We start from the raw sequence: 22,427 nt of genomic DNA on the forward strand, positions 1-22,427 counted from the left end.
CCCGTGAAAAGCTGAGCCCTTGTTAAAACCAAATGTACTAAAAATGTCAGTAAGAAAGGAGAAACATGCATTTGCAGTTGCTGCCTAGAAAGTTGTGTTACACTAGGCATAACAAATAAAAAAAAAGCCCAGCCATTTTTTCAGTTCTAACAAAGGGATAAATTCACATAGAAAAACTAGCTGAAAACCAAAAAGCACTAATAATCTGAGAGAGGTTGAGAACAGAGGAATTTAAATACAACTACTTAGAAGCATTACAATATCATCCTAAGTTGTAAGGAAGTAATCAATAAAAGAGCAGGCAAGAGGACCAGAGAGAGATGCTTTAATATGGAGCAGAAAGAACCTGAAAAATGAGTCCCAGAGAATCTCCTCAACAAATGTTGAGGAATACAATCTCTGCTGTTAAAGGGAGGAAAAGTCCATCTGTTTCCACGGGGGGATTTTTGTGTATTATCAATAAATTAGATTTTGGGTAATAATTATGGGTGTGACTAACCTTTTTTCTTTACACAGCAAAGAGATACACTTTTGAATCAAGAAAAAAAGAGCTCTCATAACTGTACAAATAGCCCGAAGAACAGTCTCAGGTTTGCATGTAAAATAACCAACATTTGTGTAAAAGTAGTGTGATCATTCATCAGTGAGAATATAGGCTGACACCTTAAACTTTTAACAAATTATTCTTAAAAGAAAATCCCTTACAAAGTCAGGATCACAATTTTCTCTTGGTGCAGTTCTGTCAGCCAGGGAGGAGAGGAGGTGTGAGCCCTAGCAGAAGAGGTTAGTACAGATGTACCACCAGCAAAACTGTATATTTACCATCATGTCTTCATCAGTTTGAAGAGGAAGGATGAATTGCCTATTGACGTACTGCTAGTACATTTAGGTCCACACTAAGAATATAACGTGCTGTCATTGTAATATACTGCCTGTGTAATATAATGGTATTCTTCTTATGGTAATGAACTCCTATCACGCGCTTGATCCTAGATATCATCATTTTTTTGAAAGCAGGATGAACAGATTTATTTTTCAGAGAAATAAAATACTGTGAAGTGGTTGAAAATGTTAAGTGTGTTGTCACTGACAGAGCCCCTTTTAAAAATAGTATTTTTGCCTGTGATTATGAACAATGAAACCAAAATACAAAATAAACACTATCCAGATGAAGAACACTAAGAATATATTACCGTATGTCATAGCATCACCTCTACATTATGATATCTGAAAACCCAAACCTGGCAGTGCAAATCTAAAAATAAATCTAGCTTTGCTCCCTGAGAACAGTGGGAAAATTTTGGACTACTTGAATCTAACTCTGCTCCTCAGATTCCGCTGCTGAATTTCTAGTGATCGTATAACGCCACACTACTGGACTGACTGTCTCAAAAAGTATACAGCACTCAGTGTCCCTCAACAGAATAATGTAACATAAATTGTTGCTATGGTTTGTGCAATGAACAGGAAACCACAGACAGAAAACTTGATTTAATTCTGAAACATAAGCATGAAACATGATACGTCCTGAGCTGCACAGAGGACAACACTGAAGCATGCAAATAGAGTGGATGAACCACAAGACCACCTAGGATATCAACAACTAGTCCTGAGCACCCCTTATTAGTAGCATTGCACCTGCATTTTCAAGATGGAAAAATCTGGGTTTAATTCTCCGTTTTTGAAAATGAAAAATTCTTCAAAGAGGTTGGTCTGGAAACATTTTTTCAACTTGAACATGACAAAAATAAATCATGACACATATGAGCTGGAGACTTTCTAAACAAAACTCCACCTTTCCATCTGAAATGAACAAACAAAATGTAAGATAATTACAACAAAAGTGGTTTTAGTCTATTCTAACCAGATTCTTCCTGAGATTCTTCCCCTGATTTTTCCGAAAAGCATTGTTTTTAACTAGAGGTAAGAATGTCTGAAATAATTGAGCTAGCACCACTCCATATATGCTAACATATAAATAATTTGCTTGCAAATACTCAACAGAAAAAGGCACACACATAGTCAAATAAGGCATTCCAAATATAATTAAGTTTACACATAATTTTTTACGCAGCAATCAAACAATTCTAAAAAATCCAAGTTTTTCCAAACTTGTTAACATTACGCATTGTAGATTTTTGACAGATTTCATAGCAGGTTATTGTAATAAATAAAATAAAAATGAATTATTACTAGTTTAATGTTGCAAACCCAGATTTTATAGTTGACAACCTCTGATTTAGAGTTCTTATTTATCCTTCTTTTGTTATCACTTTGTTGTCAACATAATTATAAATGGAAAATTGTTACTTTCTAAACATTCTTCTGCTTGTACACACAGGTCAGTTACTAAGACTTTGGGTGCTGCTTTAAGTCCAGACAAGGTGATAGGACTATCTGTCTCACAGATGGCAGTCTGTGTGAGAGCTCAATCCCAATCCAAGTTACTTACTATAGAGGACCTCTGGGTCCAGGCAGGTCTGGTGAATCTATGTGTAGCCCCAGATTTTGACTGCTGGAGAGTATTACAACCTGAGAAGTGTACAGAGACCACAGAATGGAAGAATACTACATATGTCTTTGCGTTGCTTAAAAGGAGTGGAAAATGACTTACCTTTAAGAGTCCTCAGTAAGGAACTCGTCTTTAAGTAAAAATAGAGAACTTGGGAACAGTGAGTATCTACTACATTGTGAGCCTAAGAGTTGCATATCATTTTGTTATTATCAACTCTTAAATGTATGATGATCTTTACTGCTTCTTTTGTTGTTTCAGCTAACAAATTTTACCGCCTTTCCTTCGTGACTACATTAACTGTATCAGTTATAAACATTTTAGTTATGGTATCATTTTGATAATTTTAAGCACTTACCTTTCCTTTAAACTACTTGCTTGTTAAATCTCCCATATAGATCAGTTGTTCTTTGTTTTTAATCTGGAAGCATTAGATGTCAGAACACAGCCCCTTTCTGCATTTGAAATATAACCATACAGCGCATGCCTATTACACTGTAATAGTTGACAGAGTTAACCTGCTGATCAGCTCTTGTTGCTTTTTTTTTTTTTTTTTTGTTCTGGTTATTTGGACGGGCAGAGTGCTAATATATCCGGTAACATAGGTTCTCTTTAAAAAAAATGCTTGACCATAAACCTTCTCTTATTTAATTAAGGAAGAAACTGGTGCTGTCATACACCTGACCTTCAGCAGATGAAGGAAACTTTTGTCTAGTAGGGTCCTAGCTACAGAATATCAAAATCCAAACCTGAAAATGTGAAATCGCAGAGAGGCCAAACATTTGAAACCATTTCTGTAAAAGTGAAAGCATTTAGTCCAACCCACAGTGTTTTTCATCTTGATAGTGGCCAAACTTGCAGCAAAAAAGGCAAACCGCATCCTCCACTGAATCAGCGAGAGAGCATAGCCAGCACCTTCCCCTCTATCTGGTGCTTGTCAGACTGCATCTCAAGTCCTGTGCTCAGTTTTGGTCTCCCCATTACAAGTAAGATATTGACATACAGGCATGAGTTCAGCAAAAAACCAAGCTGGTAAGGGAGTTGGCACACATGAGGAGAGGCCAAGAACTGGGGTTTTTTTTTTCAGCCTTAAGAAGAGAATACTCAGGGGAGACCTTACTGCTGTCTGCAACTATCTGATCTGGATATATGGAGAAGATAGAGCCAGACACTTCTCAGAGGTGCACAGTGATTGGATGAGAGGCAAAGGACACAGCTTGGAACACAGGAAATTCTGGTTAGATATTAGGAAAAACTTTTTTCCTGTGTGGATGATCAAATACTGGAAGAGGTTGCCCAGAGAGGTTGTGGACCCCCTGTCCTTGGAGGTATTCGAGACTCAACTGGACACTGCCCTGACCTACCTGGTCTAACTAGACCTGCTTTGAGCAGGGTGATGGCCTAGACAATCTCTAGAGGTCCCTTCCAACCTTAATTATGCTATGATTCTAACTACAAGCAGAGTTCAGATGATTCCTCAATTCCCCAATGGTATTTTCAGACCGAAAAGTGAACAGAAATTACTCTACCCTTCTGGAAGGAGACATACATTGGACAGTCCATAAAATCCTTTGCATGTAAAAATACATATCATTTTCAATGTATATTGACAAGTAATTCAAGAAAAGCATTGTTAAAGTTGGATGTCTGAATTGCCTTTTCTAAAAATGTCAGACCAAGGAGGAAAGCAACTCTTGTAATTTCAAATTTTCTGAAATGTTCTTTGGCATTGTAAACAGAATTACAGCTCCAGAGCCAGAAAAACTAATACAGAATGCTCCAATTAAAATCTACTAGTTTGTCCAATGCAGCAGTAAGCAAAAACAGATTAAAAGCTTCAAAATTTTGCCAGTGCCTAATGTCTGCTATAAACTACTTTGAAAGGGTAAAGCAAGAATTGCTGTAACCCCACAGCTCATCCTTAAAATAAAAATGAGGTCTTCTTTACCATATCCAGGTACTGTTTCATAGGCTCGGGAGCATCCAGGAAGTAACACTTCCTTTGCAATGAACTACAAAGGCATCAAATGGTGGATGTTTTCATATTATAATTCTGCTATGGTACGCAGAAGTCTTTAAGGAAAGAAAAATCAAACAGATTCCACAAACGTCGGACAAAATGGACAAAATGGAATACAGAGTTATAACCAAAGCTCCTTTGTCTGACCCCTACAAATGTGTTTTATAAAGCCAGCTTTCAGAATTAAAGTTTTTGGGCCTCTGCATCAGAAGACATTTCTCAAATCCTTGAAAAAAACTGAGCTTATTTGCTACTTTGTCTAGTTTTTCACTGCTGTATAAAATGGGAGACATTATCTCTGACCTGGTAAAGAATTCATTCACTGCTTGTAAATATCTGCAGAAAGCATAGGAAATTATATTAATCTTTTGAAGATCACAGTTTAGCGAAAAGTAACAAAAGATGTCTGCGTCTATTTGCATTTTCTTTTGTTCTTCGGCTAATAAAGTCTAGGTGATAGCATAAATTCATACAGTGAAACCATCTGTTCATAGGAATTAAATGAAAATTAGCAGTAACCGAGTATCTCTATCTTTAGTTAGGACTTCTGTCTAGCTCCCTGTGATCACCTGGACACTTTGAAAGCTTTTAATGAAATGAGCAGAAATATTTCCTAAAAGAAAAATACAAGCTAATGCTTAAAGTGGCTGGTGAAGCAAAGTTAGAAAACTCTCATATAAAAGCAGTTGTATACATCTGGCTATATCCCAGATTCCCCACTTGATTAAATTAGATTAGGATTATCCCCATAATTCATTCCACTGCGACAGTGCATGGAAACATAGATGATCTTTTCAGAAAACTTTGGGAAACAGTATTAGCTTCAAAAATAAAGATACTATCCTTCAGAGCGGCCCCTGAAGGATAATAGGGAAACTGTACAGTATACGCAATGTTACATCCTCCTCCTGGCCAACTCAAATAAACATTGGGTTACCATGATCTGCAGTAGCTAAAACTATCAAAAAGTTTCATTGTATCCCCACATATGGCATATTCTCACGTTTCTGTCTGGAGACATGGCACCCACAGGTGACAAGTTCTTCAGCAGGGACAGATAATAATCATTACATCAAAATAAAAAGATGCTGAGGTCAACTAAATTATCAGTCATACAAAGGTCAAAATGGAGTCCCAAAGTACCTTGAAGTCATGAAAATCCTGACAAGGTTTAACTAGAACACCCTCAGTCATCAGACCACACATTATTCCCTTAAATGCTAGCAAACTACTCCCCAAGCAATTCTCAGTACTGGCAGCATCTCCACCTGAAATAAATTTAACTTCTACTTAACCTCTACTATTACAATTCAAAGCAAAGTGAAAGGAAGGACATTACATGAGCCAGATCCTAGGAAGGGAGAAGCACTGTAAGCTGCCAAATGCTAACGTATTTCCCAATTAGCTGCAGTTCGGTGCTGAGTGTAGGCGATGCATCAGCACTCTATGAAAAGTTATGAGCCAGAGCCAATGGGATGGATGTACAATATCTTATCATTTGAAAGTGGTGACCTGAATATCCTTTTAAAGAAGTGTGGGCCAGAGAGTATTGTTATCCCTTGAATATTCAGACTATGGGTGCAATCTCAGGCAACAGCCAAACAATGGATAAACAATCTCTAAGAGCTCTGCCAGTGTATCCAGGACATTTTGGAGCAGAAGTAAATGAAATGCAGACATTATTCTTCACCTTTTCCAGGAACTCTCATTTAAATTTAGCTCCATACATTGAGAAAGAGAGACTTTTTCCAGCCTGTTGTAAAGTGAGCAATCTATAATTCAGCACAGTTTTAATGGCTAGAACAGAATTAACAGGAATCTTCTGCCCTTCTAAGACAGTCATGAAGGAGAACTGAAACAAGATTTTTTTGTTTTGTTTCAGGGTCGTTTTGTTTTTTTTTTAAACCTTCCTCTGCAATTGATTAGCCATGAGTATCTGCCAGCTTATATATTGAATGCTGCTTCCACACGCTTTATCCTTAGCAATCCACTAGGCTTCTTGGTAATAGGAGTACAGAGCACCCAATGGCTGTGGCAGTAACAGCAAACAGAATGCTTAAGTGACAATTTGGTAATACCTTTCAGTGTGTATGAAGCTTTTGAAATTAACGGAGTTCCACCAGTTTCTGCAAGATGTTGAAATAGACCTTCTTAGACTTATTTTTAGTTTATACTTAACTTGTTCTACATTATTAAAAAATAACGAGTACAGGTAAATAGAGGAATGGTAGAAACATGACTGTTCTGAAATCAAAATCACAGACAGGATTATGCATTCCATTAATCTTCAAACTTCCCTACATATGTCATACATTTAAGATGGATCATCATGCCTCCTACACTCTTAGGTTGAACTTGGTTAACTTTTACAGCTTTCCTTTTGTACACAGTTGTCCTGCTCCCCAGTCCTTGGGGTTTTGTGGCTTTTTTGTTGATTTTTTTAACATAAATCTGCCTTCAATTTGTCAATATATTCTAGGCAATGCTTACAATATTGTCCAGCTCCCAGCATGACTACAGGAAAGCTGATGGTAAGGCTTTTTCTCTGATATGCAACTTTTATATTATAAAGTAAAGCCCTCACCACTTCTAGTTACATTGATTTGTCTCTTGCATTTCTAAAAACCTATAAATCCAGTCTTTTACACATCAAATTTATCTTTTTCTTGTGTAATGATTCAGGATCTAAATCTATTTCATGTTATGTGTCCTTCAAGATTATGTATTTTTAATAATACTAAAAAAAAGAAGTCTGACCTGTAGAATATGGTTTAGCCTTAGGTCCTACCCTATGGCTATTTTGATACTCTAAGTATTCACTTTCCCTCTTAATAGCTGCCCATTTATTTAGTGATAAATATTAATTTTACAGGTCTATAGCTGCCTACATCACTCCTTTTACCTTTGTGGAGTATTATGAGTATTACAATTTTCCACTCCAAATTTTTTTTTGGTGTATTCCTACATTTCTAGTTTCTCTAACATCACTGTTAGTGATGGAGGAAGTTATTTCAACTAAATCACTCTCTACACTGAAATCGGCACAATCTGGATTGAATTTCCCAATGATTTTTCAACATTTATTTACTTAATCTTTATCAGGAGCTATTAGCAGTTTTGCAAGTTCCTCAGTCATTTATAATGTGGAAGACATATTTATTCCCCTGACTCTTGCCTTGGGGAACAGTGCTACATTGGTTAATACATGCACATGATTCCTAGTGACAGAAATTAAGTTCAGCTGCATTATGCAAGGAAGTGATCCAACTTTAATTTCTATCTCTAAAAAGACACTCAAAGTAATGAGGCATGGCTACACGGCTTTTTCAGTCATCTTACATGAGAAACTTCCCATGAGAGCAAAACTAGAAAGGACTCCTTGAGACTGGGAATATTTAAAGACAATTATTCAAATCTTTGTGTGAACCACACATTCCAACCCAAATGCCAGGAGCAATCCCCTTTATGTGGATATTTAAGAGGGCATGATCTGCCCCAAACATTTTTGGGTTACGCAAGATGTTGAATTTTCATTTTAGGTTTTTTGAGGTGACATTTCTGCTCTTACTCTGCATTTCCACTGAAATATTAAAGACTTGAGAAAAGGGTTGCAGCAAACTGTGTACTTAACAGTTGGCTGAGGTAAGTCTCAAGGAGAGCAGTGAGACACAAATGACTGATTTCTGATCTGAATTCTTAGAAGTTCAAAGACACCATAAAATATAGATGTTCAACTGTCTTATCACTGTTGTGGCATGAAATCTGTACATCAAACAAAGAAAATAGACTAGCGCATGCATCGGGTGTTATAGGCAGAGATAAACATCGCTGACAACCAGTTATAATGGCTCAAGTGTGTAAAAAGTTCTGGAGTCTTTTTGTAATAAAATATTACACACAGAGTGTGTAATGACTGGCAAAATATGTCTACATGAAATAAATGAATATTAAACGAGCAAAATGCTGAGAGCTGCCAACAGAACTGTATGGGTTAATAGGTGGTTTTTAGAAAGCCTTTTCAGACAAAGCCTCCAAGGTTATTGTGTTATTTCATGAATCAGTCGGTAAAATGTTTTGCCAATGAATGTAAGGAAGTTTAAAGCTGTTGGCTTTCGCCTACCGTACCAAGATCAGTCTTAAGATCTGTTGGCAGACTTAACTTTCTTGATCCTTTAACTGAAACAACAGAAAAAGGAGAAAGGCAGTTGTTAATAAGTAAGAAAGAAAAAGGAGCGAGGGAAAACAACATGCCATCTTCTGGTTAATACCATGTCGCAAATTTGTAGCACTTCTTTTTTAATCAGCATATAAAGGCAGAATTATGGTTTAAATATTTTCATGTACACCATTCAGCAAAATAAATATAACTGAACAAAGAAGCACTGGAAAAAACATTACTCCAGCTCTCAAGAAGTGAATGGTGCTTTACACAGCTTTGGCTGTGTGCTGCAATATCTTACCTTGTGATGACAGGAATGATAAAAAAAACCAAATGAGATTAAGGCAAATATTGCAAATGCTGGTTACGCAGCATATCACAAATATTTAAACACCTGGAAACCAATTTAATAAAAGAGTGCAATGAAATTATGAGTTCTGATGACATCATACCTCAAGATACCATTTGAAAAAGAGAGGGTATGTTGTACAGGTAACGGAGACAGAACACACGATTGTAATATTACGGAAAGGAAGACAGATTGCACAGAAACGAAATACAGCAGCTTCAGGATATAATGTGTGTTATCTAGACATCAAAATATTGCACTTAATTTACTGAAGATTTAATTATCCGTTGTATTCCAATTATGCAACAAAACCATGATTTTGCTTCTGTTCAAAAATGTTTTCATTTCCTTACACACGAGCACATTTTGAACAATGAACACCAGAGAACTGAAATGAAGCATGTCTTGTAGCAGTCAAAACAGCATTAAATTTATTAAAAGAATGCCTTAAGAAATCTTTTATTAATTATTCAGAAGACTTAATTTCCAATATGGTTCTTTCATTTTGCATTCATTATTTTTTCACATTGGTTTCTGGCTTTTACCCCTTACCCATACTGTCTGTTACTAGAAATGAACAATGAAGTATTTGTCAGCTAACTATTATACTTCTAAAGAAAGTCCCACATGGTAAGTATCACAGTGACAGGAACACTGGGACATATGAATATAAGGAACAAGTCCTTTGTAATTCCTATTTAATAAGCTTTTAGGTCAGAAGGATGCCCCGAACAGCCACTTACCATTTTAAGTCACAGAGCCCCTAAAAGAAATTCTGTTGTATGCTTTCGTAAAGTGTCATAAACTACAAAGCCTGCAATGTGGCAGAAGAAAGTATCAGCTGGCACCTACGCTAGATGTTTTTCTTTCTTTCTTCAGGGAAGAGTAGGGGAGCCGTTCAGGCTCTTGAGCAATATTTTGGGATCAGTAGAACAAGCACAGCCCTCCCAATAACCCATTTCTAGCTGTCACTTTAACTGGATCCTTTGGGACAAGGCAAAGAGATCTCTTCAGATCAACCCAACATCAAAATATACATCACTAACATGAAAATTCTCGAATTTGGATACCAAGTGTTAGGCTCCTACATCCATTTTGGGCACTCACACAAAGTGCAGCTTGATTTTCAGAACAGCCTTTTAAAAACATTCCATTTATCTGAGCAGCTGTCATACGCTCTTTCAGACTGTGAATGGAGGATACTGCTCCAGAAAATCAGTGCTTTGCTATAGAGAAAGAAGCATCACTTGTGATATAATGTCCTTTAAAGGAAAGGACAACATCTGGCCCAACCAGCCCTCTGAAAAAGGCTTACCCATTCCTGAGGAATACTGTGGGACACTACTAATAGACTAGGATCTAGATTAGGATATTTCAGAGCTATAAAACCTAGCTGCATTTAACACTAAGGAGCTTCATTAGTGCTGTCATCATGGAGGCTTTGAGCTTTGCAAAGTGGTGGTTTAACCTCTTCTATTTCTATGTTACAGGTGTTTCTGTATAACAGGAATTACATGTCTTGTGTTATATGCCACAGCTGTTCCCAAATTGTGGTATGTATGTCTGAACTGCAAGACTGCAGAAATAGCTCCCAACTATTTGTGTGCAGGCTCATACAGGACATGCAAAGTATGCACTTTCTGATTCCTCTGAAGGACTCTAAACAGGCTTGATTTGGGAGCTGCCACAGCTGCTCACAGACGCAATAGGCATACCATACTGAAGGCTGCAATCTAACTCAGTCGCAGGATGCTGAAGAGACTGACGATCAGAAAGAAGAGGAGTAAACAGTTGATGAGTTGGTTTATGGGTACAGGGATAGAATAGGGGACGTGGTGAGTAGGGGGCTAAAAGATAAAGGAGAGACAGAGCATGAGGAAATGAAGGAAGTGCAGTTGAGGAAGCCAGGAGTTACTCCTACCGCCATCTCCACCACCAAATGTGGAAATTTTTGGCGTAGGACATGATTGTGCTAGGACACAGCGTGGACCACTGTCAATAGACCACATCTTTGAGGGTAAAAACAAAAGGAGGAGCTGGTTGCTTTCATGCTTTATTGTGATTAAAGCTGTGCATGTTACTTTTCTCTGAGTAAAACTAAGATTTTACTATTAAACTGATCAGAATGTGGATATTATTATGTAACCTATTTTTAGTACCTAAATCATGTATATTTGACTATGTCTACATTTATTATAAAGGAGGATCATGCATGTAAACCTATCTTGCTGAGAAAGAGCTTTTGAAAACCAGTTTAATTCAAGAGTGAAGTAGAGTATAAAGGTTCAAGAGGCTAGCAGAGTTGTTTTGTTACCAGTACTTGTTTGCATTCATGCTGGAGGCAGCCAGCAGCAATTGTGATGCCACAGTGCGAGGGAAGACAGCCCCTGCCCAAAAGAGCTTAATGTGTAAACAGTCAAGTTATCCAACTGTGGGATGAGAAAGAGGCACAGACAGAGTTAATAGGTATGGTCTGGCAGCTAGCTAAGCTGAGCACCCAGTTCTCCTGACCAGACAACCTATCTCGTAGCCATATGGTTCCTATGAGTCTTTCAATGAAAACACCAAGGCACAACCAACAAACAAATGTGCGCTCATAGCTATGACATTCAGTGGTGTGTTCCCCTCAGCTGTTACAGCAGGACTGTAGTCAGAAAATTGAATATTATTCAAAATGAAGGTGACTTCATATGGCTTTTTTCCTATTTGGCAGCTTCTGCCTGCATAATACAGTATTGGACTGAGTATTATGGACTGAGTATCAGTCCCAGTCTCCTGCTAAAACATGGATTTAAGAGCCTAATATTTAGATATCCACTTGGACAAGGTACACAGTAAGGCCCTGGAGGTTTGGCTGCTGGGACTCAGAGCCAATGTAGAGACAGCCCTCTTCCTTTGGTGGCCTCAGGCAGCACTTTCCCGTGGGAGCTGCTTTCAAGCTGAACCTAACTCTCACCCCTGCCCTGAGCTACAGCTCCTGCTCCATTGCTGCCATTCCTGTGCCTGGCCATGGCCCTGCTGATCCAGACCTGGACTCACGGACCGACATCCTTCCCTGTCCCTGGACCTGCCTGGTGATCACCAGGCCGTGTTTGGCCCTGGTCACCCTCCCCAGAGCTGCCCTGCTCCCTTGCTTAGTTCCTGTCTTCCTGGTCCATAGGAGCTGCTGGCCCCTGTTGGTGAGCTCAGGCCCCCTTGAAACCTGAGCCAAGCACCACGGGCTGCATGGGGGCTACCCCCACTGCTGCCCCTGAGCCAAACACCATGGCCCAACCCAGGTCCCCATTTCCTGCCCTCTGCCAGCTCATACGGCTCCCTGTTCCTTGCTAATCCCTACATACACGTCCCTTCGCAAGATCTTAAGCAAGCATGAATTCACCTGATCAGAAACCCCCCTCACATATTGGAAAAAGTGATAAAATGCACCTTGTATTCACAGTGCAGGAGCTAACCTCTCTTTAATGATTAATTTGCCTTCTGACTAGTAAACATTCTTTTTAATTTAATATAAGTAGAAATGGTTATGCTAGCAGTGTTATCAATAATCAAGTTTCAAAATAAATTATATTCTATGCTTTCTGCACACACAAGATGTTTTGAAACATTTACTTTCTTGCTCATTTTCCATAAGAATATAATTTTCAAACTGAGTCAAATCTCTTTAGCTACTTTGTGGTTATCCACAAGTTAAAAAAGAATGACTGTTAGAAACTTAATAATATTCTTCTTGAAACAAAGCTATTTAAAAACATTTCATGTAGGAAAGTGGGATTAGCACAGCACGGGCCTAATCCCAGCAGATTTAACCAGTGGAATGAATCAGGATAGCAGCACTTGGAAATCACAGTACGTATAAAAACTCGCAATCTTGCCATTAGAGACCTGTTCCAAAGCTCATGGGAATCAATTGTGGAAATCTTTACATAGCCTTCTCTCTAAGCTCTAGAGTCTTAAAAGCATTTTGGATGCGAGCCCCCAATATGAAGGTGATTTCTTAAGAAAAAACACAAATGCATCTTCATTTTAGAACACACATTTGAGAAGTCACTGTCCTATACAGGGACTGATGAAATTCTTTCCTTCTGGTCTTTGAAAGAAGTCTAAACTGCCCATTGCATCTTACACAACAAAGTTAAACGACCGCTCAAAGATGCATTTTCTTGTACTCACAGTGTATCCTCAACTACATGCTTCAATATGAAGCTGCATATAAATGGCTAAGGCAGCAAGGGACATACATATTATATAATTATGTATATTATATATATTATATTCCTAAGAGCCCCTGAATAAATTTTCCTAGTGAGATGATAAAAATAAAGGTAAACTTTACTGGAATGGGTACTGTTCTGTAATATATTATATAGTAATTAATTCCAACATTGAATGTAGCACCATTTACATTATGAGTGCTTACAAGGCCTCAGAGTTTTATATTTTGTTTTAGAGCTACTGAGCTCTCACATGCCATTGTAGAGTGAATGTAGTATGAAGCCCTAACTTTTGACTTCCAAATCACAAACATCACTTAAAATGCAGTTTGACTTTCTCCACTGGAAGAACATGGCATGCATGAGTAAGAATAAGATATTCTGATGGTATCGAAAAATCCTGATCTCCACTGTTCTTTATATGATTTGAGGGTTTTTTTAAGCCAATCAAATACTATTATATGGCATGCCATGCTGCCTCACTGTTCTCATGAAACATGCTTTATATAGATAAGTGTTTTGGTTTTTTATTTTTAAAGTTTTTTGTTCCACAATTTTTACCAATGTTATTCCATATATATTGCTATATCTGGAATACATTTTATTTACAGTGGAAACTGCCACCACTCAAATATTCACAAATAAGCAGAACCTTTCACAAATGGCTCTATTAACTTTTTGTCTTCCTGTACAGTATTGGAAATGCATCACTATAGTATTTAAATACTAATTTAATTAAAATAAGATACCAGTGGTTAAGAAAGATTATTCCTCTCCTCTGCCTACCATTCTTAAAATGCAAGGTTGGTATTTCTTCACTTGCTGCTACCCCCTGTGAGGCACTGTGAATTTCAGAGAAATTTTCATCAAATGGTTTAATTTCATGTTCTAGTCTGAAAGGCGTTCAGAACAGCTAACTGATTTTTCAATTACATTGTCTGCAAAGCCATGCTTTAGTAAATAGTACAGGAGGAGCACCTGAAAAGACAGTCTTGTGAAACAAGTTTAAAATATTGCTTAATGGAAGAAGCTGGATTTATACTGAATTAGAAGCCAGCCATGCATGTAAAAGGAATATTCTTCAGCACTGAGTCTCTTGCTCAGGGCTCCAACACTCATATCGGTGATAGAACACAAATGCCTAATTTTGATTTGAGGCAGGGGAGAAGAGAAACAACAAAGCTGAATTACTGAGTTGGCCTAGGCTGGCTCCGCAGAAGCTTAGTCAGAGGTTAAAACATTGACAAGCAGTAGGTTGTTACAGGCAAAATACATTTTTCAGGGAAACTGAGATGGTTCAGGTAGGCTAAGCAATGTTCAGGATCAGACCTGTTCAGGATCAGACCAAGAGATGAGGAGGCAGGAGATTTTTCAATTTCTCCAAGAAGCTTTTATCAACACTGTTCTTATGGGCCTGGTTAGAACCGAAATCTAAGTTATGTGACGGTGTGCTCCCCTGCCCAACCTGACCTTTATCTCCTGTAACCCTGCTTAAGCGATAACTACCAGGGGCAGTCGTTAATGGATGCTGATAGCGATAGCTTTGTCCATTAATGAAGTGGATTCAGGAGCCAGATAACAACACAATAGCCCTTGGTTATTGTGAGAAATACGCCCACCTAACCAGTTATCAGTATGCAAATATGACTATAAGTCAATCATCTTACCCCTACAAATAGTGAGCAGCCCAAGAGCCCTTTGAGCTCTCCTGCAGGGCAGCGGGCTGCACGCCAGGATCTCCCCTTGAGTAGGGACGCCTCTCAAGGTTACTCCTCGAGGTTGAGAGATTCCTTGCCACAGCAGATAAGTGGTAAGTGACTAATAGCATGCTAAACTTTGAAACCTTAGCTAAGTGATATAAAGGATTGATTGCGCATATATAATCCTTTAGACATAAATGGTTGACCAAGTCTGGGACTAGGATTGGATCCAGCTGCACCTAGACTCCTCTCTGAGAATGAGTCTAGAAAGCAAGGGGGTCCTTTCTGAACCTCATGACTCAACGGGAGGGTCTCCCTGACAGTTTTGTCTGACCCTGTCCTCTATGCAGTAAATAATCAAGCATACCTTGCCATCGAATCTTGTTCACTGTCGCATTTACCATTGAACTTTGTTAATTCACTCTTTAACTCACTGTTTTCTATCAATAAAGCATTGTTGCTCCTCTCTTACGAGTGAAGTGCAGTCTCACTCCATCCATGACAAATTACTAATGGCTCTCTTAGATGTAAAGCTGTTTGCATCTACATTGGCAATCAGTGTGCTGGAGGGATTCTCCAGCATTGTCTTAGAGTCTCAAAGTATGTATGTGAGCACATCAGTGTTGTTCCTCAAATCATTCCCCTTCTGATGGAACTGAGGATGAAGTTGCTCACCAGCGTGCCATCATGTGTGTGGCGTTTGTCACGTAGACTAGTGTCCTCCAGCAGTTTGCACTTTGTGTATGCGTTGTGCATACTCAGGGCCAGTAACTGGCATGAACTTCACTGCCAGGTGAAGAACTGATGTTGATGTGGTCTGGCAACCATAATTAATTGCAACAACTCAAACTCCGTTCCTTCTGTCCTTGCAACCTCATCAGTTGGTGATGTAGTAACACCCAGTAGGACCTTCGTTGGGCAGCAACTTGAATCGCTTGACTCAGCAGCCAAGTGTTATTTCTGTTTCTACTAAATTTCTGAAGGATAAAGTCTTGGCCTATCTTCAGCAGAGATCTGTGGTCAAACACCAATATCATGGGACTCTACAGAGTACAGCACACTTCCATTACGGAGCCTGTGTACCATGAACTTTAAATAGATCAAAGGCAAGACTGGAAGCAGAAGGATCCTCTTTGATGAATCCGTAACTATGCAGATCAATCAGTTGTGTTCTATGACAAAGAAATGTTAGCCAGTGCAAAGGCTGATATAGCTGGGAGGCCGTGCTGATAAGCACAATGTAGTTCCGCTCCCAAGTTCTTGGAGGTTGCAATTTTGAGGTCAGTTACTCCAGGTGATTAGACTGGATTTTGCCCAGTTTTAGAGCAGGTACGCCAAAGCAAAATTATTTTAATTTTGCATTAATTTAATAAATAACTAATATCAGTCACAGTAAAAGTAACTTCTATTTTAAACAGCAGTAAATTCTAATAATAGTTACTGCCAGCAAAATTGCACCTGAGTTCACATTTTAAAGATTCAAATATAGCTTGAAAAACAACTAAGGGCTAAAATAGGAAACATTAATAAATATGCCATGTTTTCCCTGTTGAATGATCTCCAAAACAGAAAAGCAGAATAAACTTTGGAGCAAGTAATCTTAAATTTATCTGAAATAGATATTTTTTGATCAATAGCAGAATGAAAAATTGAAGCTAACTGCAGAAAAAGTAAGGTGCTATAGGAGGTGCTATCATTATAAAACTAAGCATATGCACATACATTTACCAAGTCAGTGATCTGTTAGTTTTCAGTAAAAAGAAGAAGAGAGTTTGTAGCTCGTTTCTGGAGAGAAGATTGAAAAGATGAACTCCAGTGAGCCACACAATAAATAAATCATACTGAGTTATCAAATGTTTTATTTTAAAGCCCATATCATGCATTTCTGAGGCTCAGCTCAAGAGTTTGAGCTCCTAGTGTTATACCAATATTATTATAGCCTATTTCACTTTGATATTCCCATGTCTACAGAATTTGGGTTGCAAATAGTTTGAAATACATATTTCAAAACAGCTATTTTGTTTTAGTTCTTGATGTGTCAGAGAAACACTTTCATTAGTTTCAGCTTTTTGTAAATTACTAATTAGTGGCCTCCATTCAAGATTAATGTGTCCTGTTATAATAAAGTAAAATATGTGAAATAAGAACAGACGCTTTGAACAGTGTATTTATGGGAATTTGTTACCATAACTAAGGGGGGGGAGGGCGGGGAGGAAAAGTATCTGTCAATACTTACCAAACTACAAGGAAAAAGAGTGTGATATGCATACCAGAAGCAAAATGAATGTATCACAGCTACACCTGCTTATTTTCCATCACATTTAAGTCAGCTACTAGAAAACAGGTCTAAGCAACGATCTTTAAGACAGTGAACTCACATTAAAGAGATCAATGCAGACTAGGCACTTGCAGAAAAAGTCTCTAGGAATGAGATGGACTCCACCTTCTGAAGGACTATGGGTAAAATGGGAAACATTTATAAATTTTTAAATGGCCATGATTTCACTGCTGGGTCAAAGTGGTTGATAAGCGAATATTTTTATTTGAGGTTACGCTTCCATTGTAAATTACATAACTTAGGCACTGGTGGGTTCTAATGGTTAAAATTTACCATCTCCATATTGCTGCTTTTCAAATACTTTCTCTACATGCACATATGCATTATATATATATATAAACTTATAAGGACTCCCTACTGAAAAAAAAAGTCAGAAAGCCTTTTAAGAAAACAGAGAAACAAGCCTCTAATAGGAGGATATAGGAATATACCTGCACAATGTTTTTAATTCAAATGTTTTCATACTCTTCACCTCAAGATGCACCACGTAATTTAATTTTTCTTTAAGTAAACAGACTCAGGATTTTATTGTGCTATGTAATAAGCACTTCTCCAGTAATTTCTTCTCTTTTGGAACTGTAACTATGCACTCCGCTTCTTAGGGGTTAATGAAACACAGTGATGCATGACATGAATGGCTTATACAGACTGCAGGAAGAGAAGCCAATCACCTTTACCTGAAGTGGGAGACTTGCAACGCTCTAGCTCCAGGGAAACTGGACTGTCACTGAGTTCAGTCAGGCCTGAAAAAATGGAGTTAAAAAGTTAAGTTACAATCTAACAGGGCATGCTTCAACTTTCTTGGTTGATGATATTCTGCACTTTAAAGTAAATTTGGAGAAAGGAATGGTGTGAAATGGAGGGAAATATCTATTTCAGATAACTGCAGTTATCAGGCTGTCACTGCAGAAATTTAGGTCTGGTTTAAAAATCACACCTCTTGTTAACTCAGATTTGTTTTCTGAGTGCCTCAGGGTAGACAAAGAGTGACTGTACCTAACGAGAGAAAACAAGTAAATACTGTTTAAAATTTACATGTCTGTGATATGAATCAAACTCATTGATTCCTGTCAAACCGATGTGGAAACAACTCTATGCTTTCAACTGCTGCAGAATGCAGGGAGAAAACCTTAAAACGGAGGTGGTGGTGGTGGGAAAGACTGAAAAAAAAAAAAAGACGACAGTACTGGTGAAAGAAGAAAGTGAATACAAAAATATCACCACTACTATACAATATTAGGAACTTTTATATGAATTCACACAAGATAGCTCATTTTAAAGGACACAGAGGCAATGATAATGCTGTCTGAATATAACACGGAATTTTTGGTCAAGATACTTTATATATTATTTATAAATATTTGTGAGGAACTCATCTGTAGCAGTCTACTATGGAAGACAGCAACAAGTAAAGTAGTCTTAGTTTATACTGCTTAAGCTTGGCCTTGTTTCTGTGATCAAACTAAGATTCATCTTTGGCACAGGTTGCATGTACAAGTTTAAACATGCCTTTTGGCATGCTAGGGAGAGAAGGTCTGAGCTCATGGTACCCTTCACCATGGGCTAACTGTTGAGTGGGTGAACTGGGCATGGCCATACCTATCCAAATGTACCCTTCGTATGTATCCCATGGTGCGCCCTATGGCCTATATCAAGTGGTCCACACTTGTTATAAAGAGCTCTGACACTTAGTCAAACATCCTATCATGACCTTTCAATATGCTTTTATCTGGTACCATGCCTCCTGCAACGTGACATGTTTTAATTTCTATGCCTTCTGGACCCTCAGGCTCAGAGGACCTCATCCCTAAAATTCATATAGACCCTTGTTTTAAAAAAATTCTGCTACCATTTTGTCACCAATGCTGTTCTCTTTGTATTAAAAACAGTGCAATCTTATACGTAGGTACTTTTTTTTTTTTTTTTTTTTTTACAATGTAATTTTGAACTGCTCTGAGAAATGGGGAGAATCCAGAGCCCCAACAAGCAGAATAAAAAGCTCCTACCACTAATGAAGCTGCATGAGTGCTAGAACAATTTTGCTAGTGCTTTGGAAAAAACAGCAGCATTGATTTGGCCTGTAAGTCAGTAGTAATGACATATTTGCTCCTGACTTCTAAACAACAAAAGATTACAATCTAGATACTAATGTTGAAAAACAAAGATTTTTTATTTTGAGAAACATACTTGAATCTTTCTTTGATTCAACTTAGAATCTGTGAGGGAATTTTATATTCCAATCAATTGTGAATCCAGTCACTTTTGACATTATGATAGAATTCAGGAACTGCAACCATTTAGGGACCCTCTCTGTGTATAGCTTTCTTACAGCAAATCTTACTTCTACCTGACTATAGGGTTTCTGTATGTACCTAGAGATTTGGGACATAATTGATTTTTGCTGCAGAACTGTCTGCAAGGTACAGTGGGAGAGAGTTTGGTGCATTTGCATAGCATCAGAGGCATTGGATAAATAGAATGAAATATTAAACTGTTTCTTTTGCAAATGCAGTATTGGAGATATTAAAATTTTAACACTATGGTTATGATGTTGTGATTAATGGAATTCTTCTAAACCTTGTACAGTTACTATTGGTATAATTACAATGTCGAATGCCAAGTCAGATTTTGCTTCTAAATAGAGTTTCTTTTTTTTTTTTTTTTTTTTTTTTTGGTGAGTACACAGAAACAATATTACAGCCCAATATAAGTTATGGTGCCACTGACTTAAGTAGGAAATGCACCAAGTCGCACCACTGTTCTGAAAACCCAAGAGCAACTACCACAAGCTCTTTATGTTTGGCAACAGTTTTACAATTTACAACAGTAAAGATACATTTCATGTTATGGTATTTAAAAATGGTGAACATGTGAATTTCTCTACAAATCTAGACTTGTTGTCAAGCCACTATCACCTCTTACAATGACCACCAACAGATGCTCTAAAAAAAAGTGCAATGAGTCCCCATGTTAAGCATAAGTGGTACTATGTGCTGCCCTGAACAAGGGCGTTGTCTTAATCTCAGACACTTAGATTTGCTTACGCGCTGCCACTTGCAGATTTTCTCCTGCCATAAATCTTCCTTACTTAGAAATATTATAATGAGTTCTTCTCATTACCCATCCAGGTATCCAAAGTCTCTTTTAATCTTACTAAATTCTAAATCCCAAAGATGTTATATGGCAATGAATTGCACAATCATCATTCACTGAAAGGAATAAACATACATTTGTCAATTTTTACGTGTTACCTTTGATTCCATTAAATGTTGTCTTTTGTTTCCCTCTGAGATAGGAAAGAGCTCTCAAGCTTTTCTTTGTACTACTGCTTATTTTCTACTGTCATTTCCTTTTTAAGGAAACCAAACTAAATCTTTTCAATAATTTATCATGGATAAGTATTTCCATGCAACTCGGCTTCCCTTGAATGTTTGAGAGACTACAACAGCTACTGAAGTTAGATTACAAAAGTATTTTTAGTTTTTCTTTTGAAGGTCTGTAGGCCCAATCTGTGTCCTGAGATATTTTAGCTATTTTTAGCCAAAAAAACCCATGCCAGCAAATTTTGAGTCCAGGTAGAGCAAGAAGAATATAGCAATAAGGGCAAATAACTGAGATTGGCAATGTAAACAACCACCGGTGAGAAGATGTACCCATTGACATTATAAAGAAATTGGCTTTGATTTGAATGAATTATAAACACGTGAAAATAGTGCAAGATGTAAATATACCACATAAGGCATTAAAGCACTTTTAAAGACGTATCCCATGGATACTTTTCAGTTTACTGTGATCCCATTTCCTCTTTATTAAAGGATCAAAAAAATGTACTGTCTAGTATGGAGTAACAACTTTTATGAACTCATGATTTAATTTAAAATTATTTTTGACATTTTAAATTTATATTTCTATGATTAAATGATGCAGACTGATATTTACTTAAAAGCACCCAAAGCCATCACATATTTGCTTATAAATAAATGAATTATAAATAAATTATCACAAATATTCACAAGCCAATAAGTAAGCCCAGTGTTATCTTAATCCACCATCTTCACACTGAATTACCACACTATGTTTTCTTTATGTTTAAATACGATGCATTCTTTGGAAATGACAGTTAGTTCAGAATATAGCTGTCAACTTAAAACTCAACCTATATTAGCTTCTACTATGTTGTCAGGTGTGATTTAAAGTGTCAATTACTGATATGTAATGACTCATAACACACAGTTTTCTGTGTCCTCCTGTCAGACCAAGGTTACTCTTGCTCACATCCTCTCAAGGGATCGGCCTGAAGGAGGAACAAGGAGTTCTCACTGAAAAGTCTTCATTCTGAAAATTATTTTCCAATGGATCAACATCCTTTGAACTTGCCAACTTTCTGGATGCTTCATAAAGACTATTTATTTTCTTGTTTTACCAACAGATGGTATGAATTTCTAGTAGGAGATGCAAATTCCTTTTGCAAGTTGGTATTTTTATATTCTGCTGCAAACACTATCTCTCTAGATGCAGGAAATGTACTTGTTTTAATATTTGAATATATAACATATACAACTTGATTTCAATTGAAGAAACAAACAAACAAACAAACAACAACACAGTTCTGCACTACTGCAGGGAGAGTTTATTTTATTTGGCTTGGCACATATTCTTGCTACAAAGGAAGGTGGCTGCCAGCAGATGTTATAGCAAATGGAATAGGTCATCAACACCAGAAGGCTACCTCCAGCTCTGCACTTACCCTCATCTTAGCCTCTTATTTTCCTCAAATTACTTCCTCTGATAGGACAATTATGTTTCAGTCTCTCCCATTATGCATGCGTAGAACTGATTACATTTCTCCTCCTAAGTTCTTCCCTTCTTGCTTCTCCCTTCCCACTTTTACCTCCCAAACCAGTGAATGTGCTGTCTTAATGCTCTAAGTCCACTCTAGATGCTTTTGAATCTAGCTTACACATGGATACATTACTCTTATCAAGCTCTCTATAGATTTATTGGCTAAAATTCAAAACAATTATTCCACCACTGTGCTTTGCATGTTGGATGCCCTTGACATTGTTGATTATGTCTTTCCTTTGGAAGACCTCTCTTCTCCCAACATACTGCTTCTTTTCCCTGTTTGATGGTTTGTG

The 22,427-nt window shown here is 37.6% G+C and overlaps 1 protein-coding gene across 1 annotated transcript in view; it reads right to left on the bottom strand.

The window, feature by feature from the left end:
• Nucleotides 1-22,427, bottom strand: part of STXBP5L (syntaxin binding protein 5-like) — a 211,335-nt gene that overhangs the window by 24,325 nt on the left and 164,583 nt on the right. The window contains exon 20 of the mRNA XM_009329260.1: nt 17,967-18,032. Within this exon, the coding sequence (XP_009327535.1) occupies nt 17,967-18,032 (66 nt within the window). The remainder of the gene's footprint in view (nt 1-17,966; nt 18,033-22,427) is intronic.

Source organism: Pygoscelis adeliae, unplaced genomic scaffold (assembly GCF_000699105.1).
Source record: "Pygoscelis adeliae isolate BGI_AS28 unplaced genomic scaffold, ASM69910v1 Scaffold120, whole genome shotgun sequence".
Classification (NCBI taxonomy): Eukaryota; Metazoa; Chordata; class Aves; order Sphenisciformes; family Spheniscidae; genus Pygoscelis; species Pygoscelis adeliae.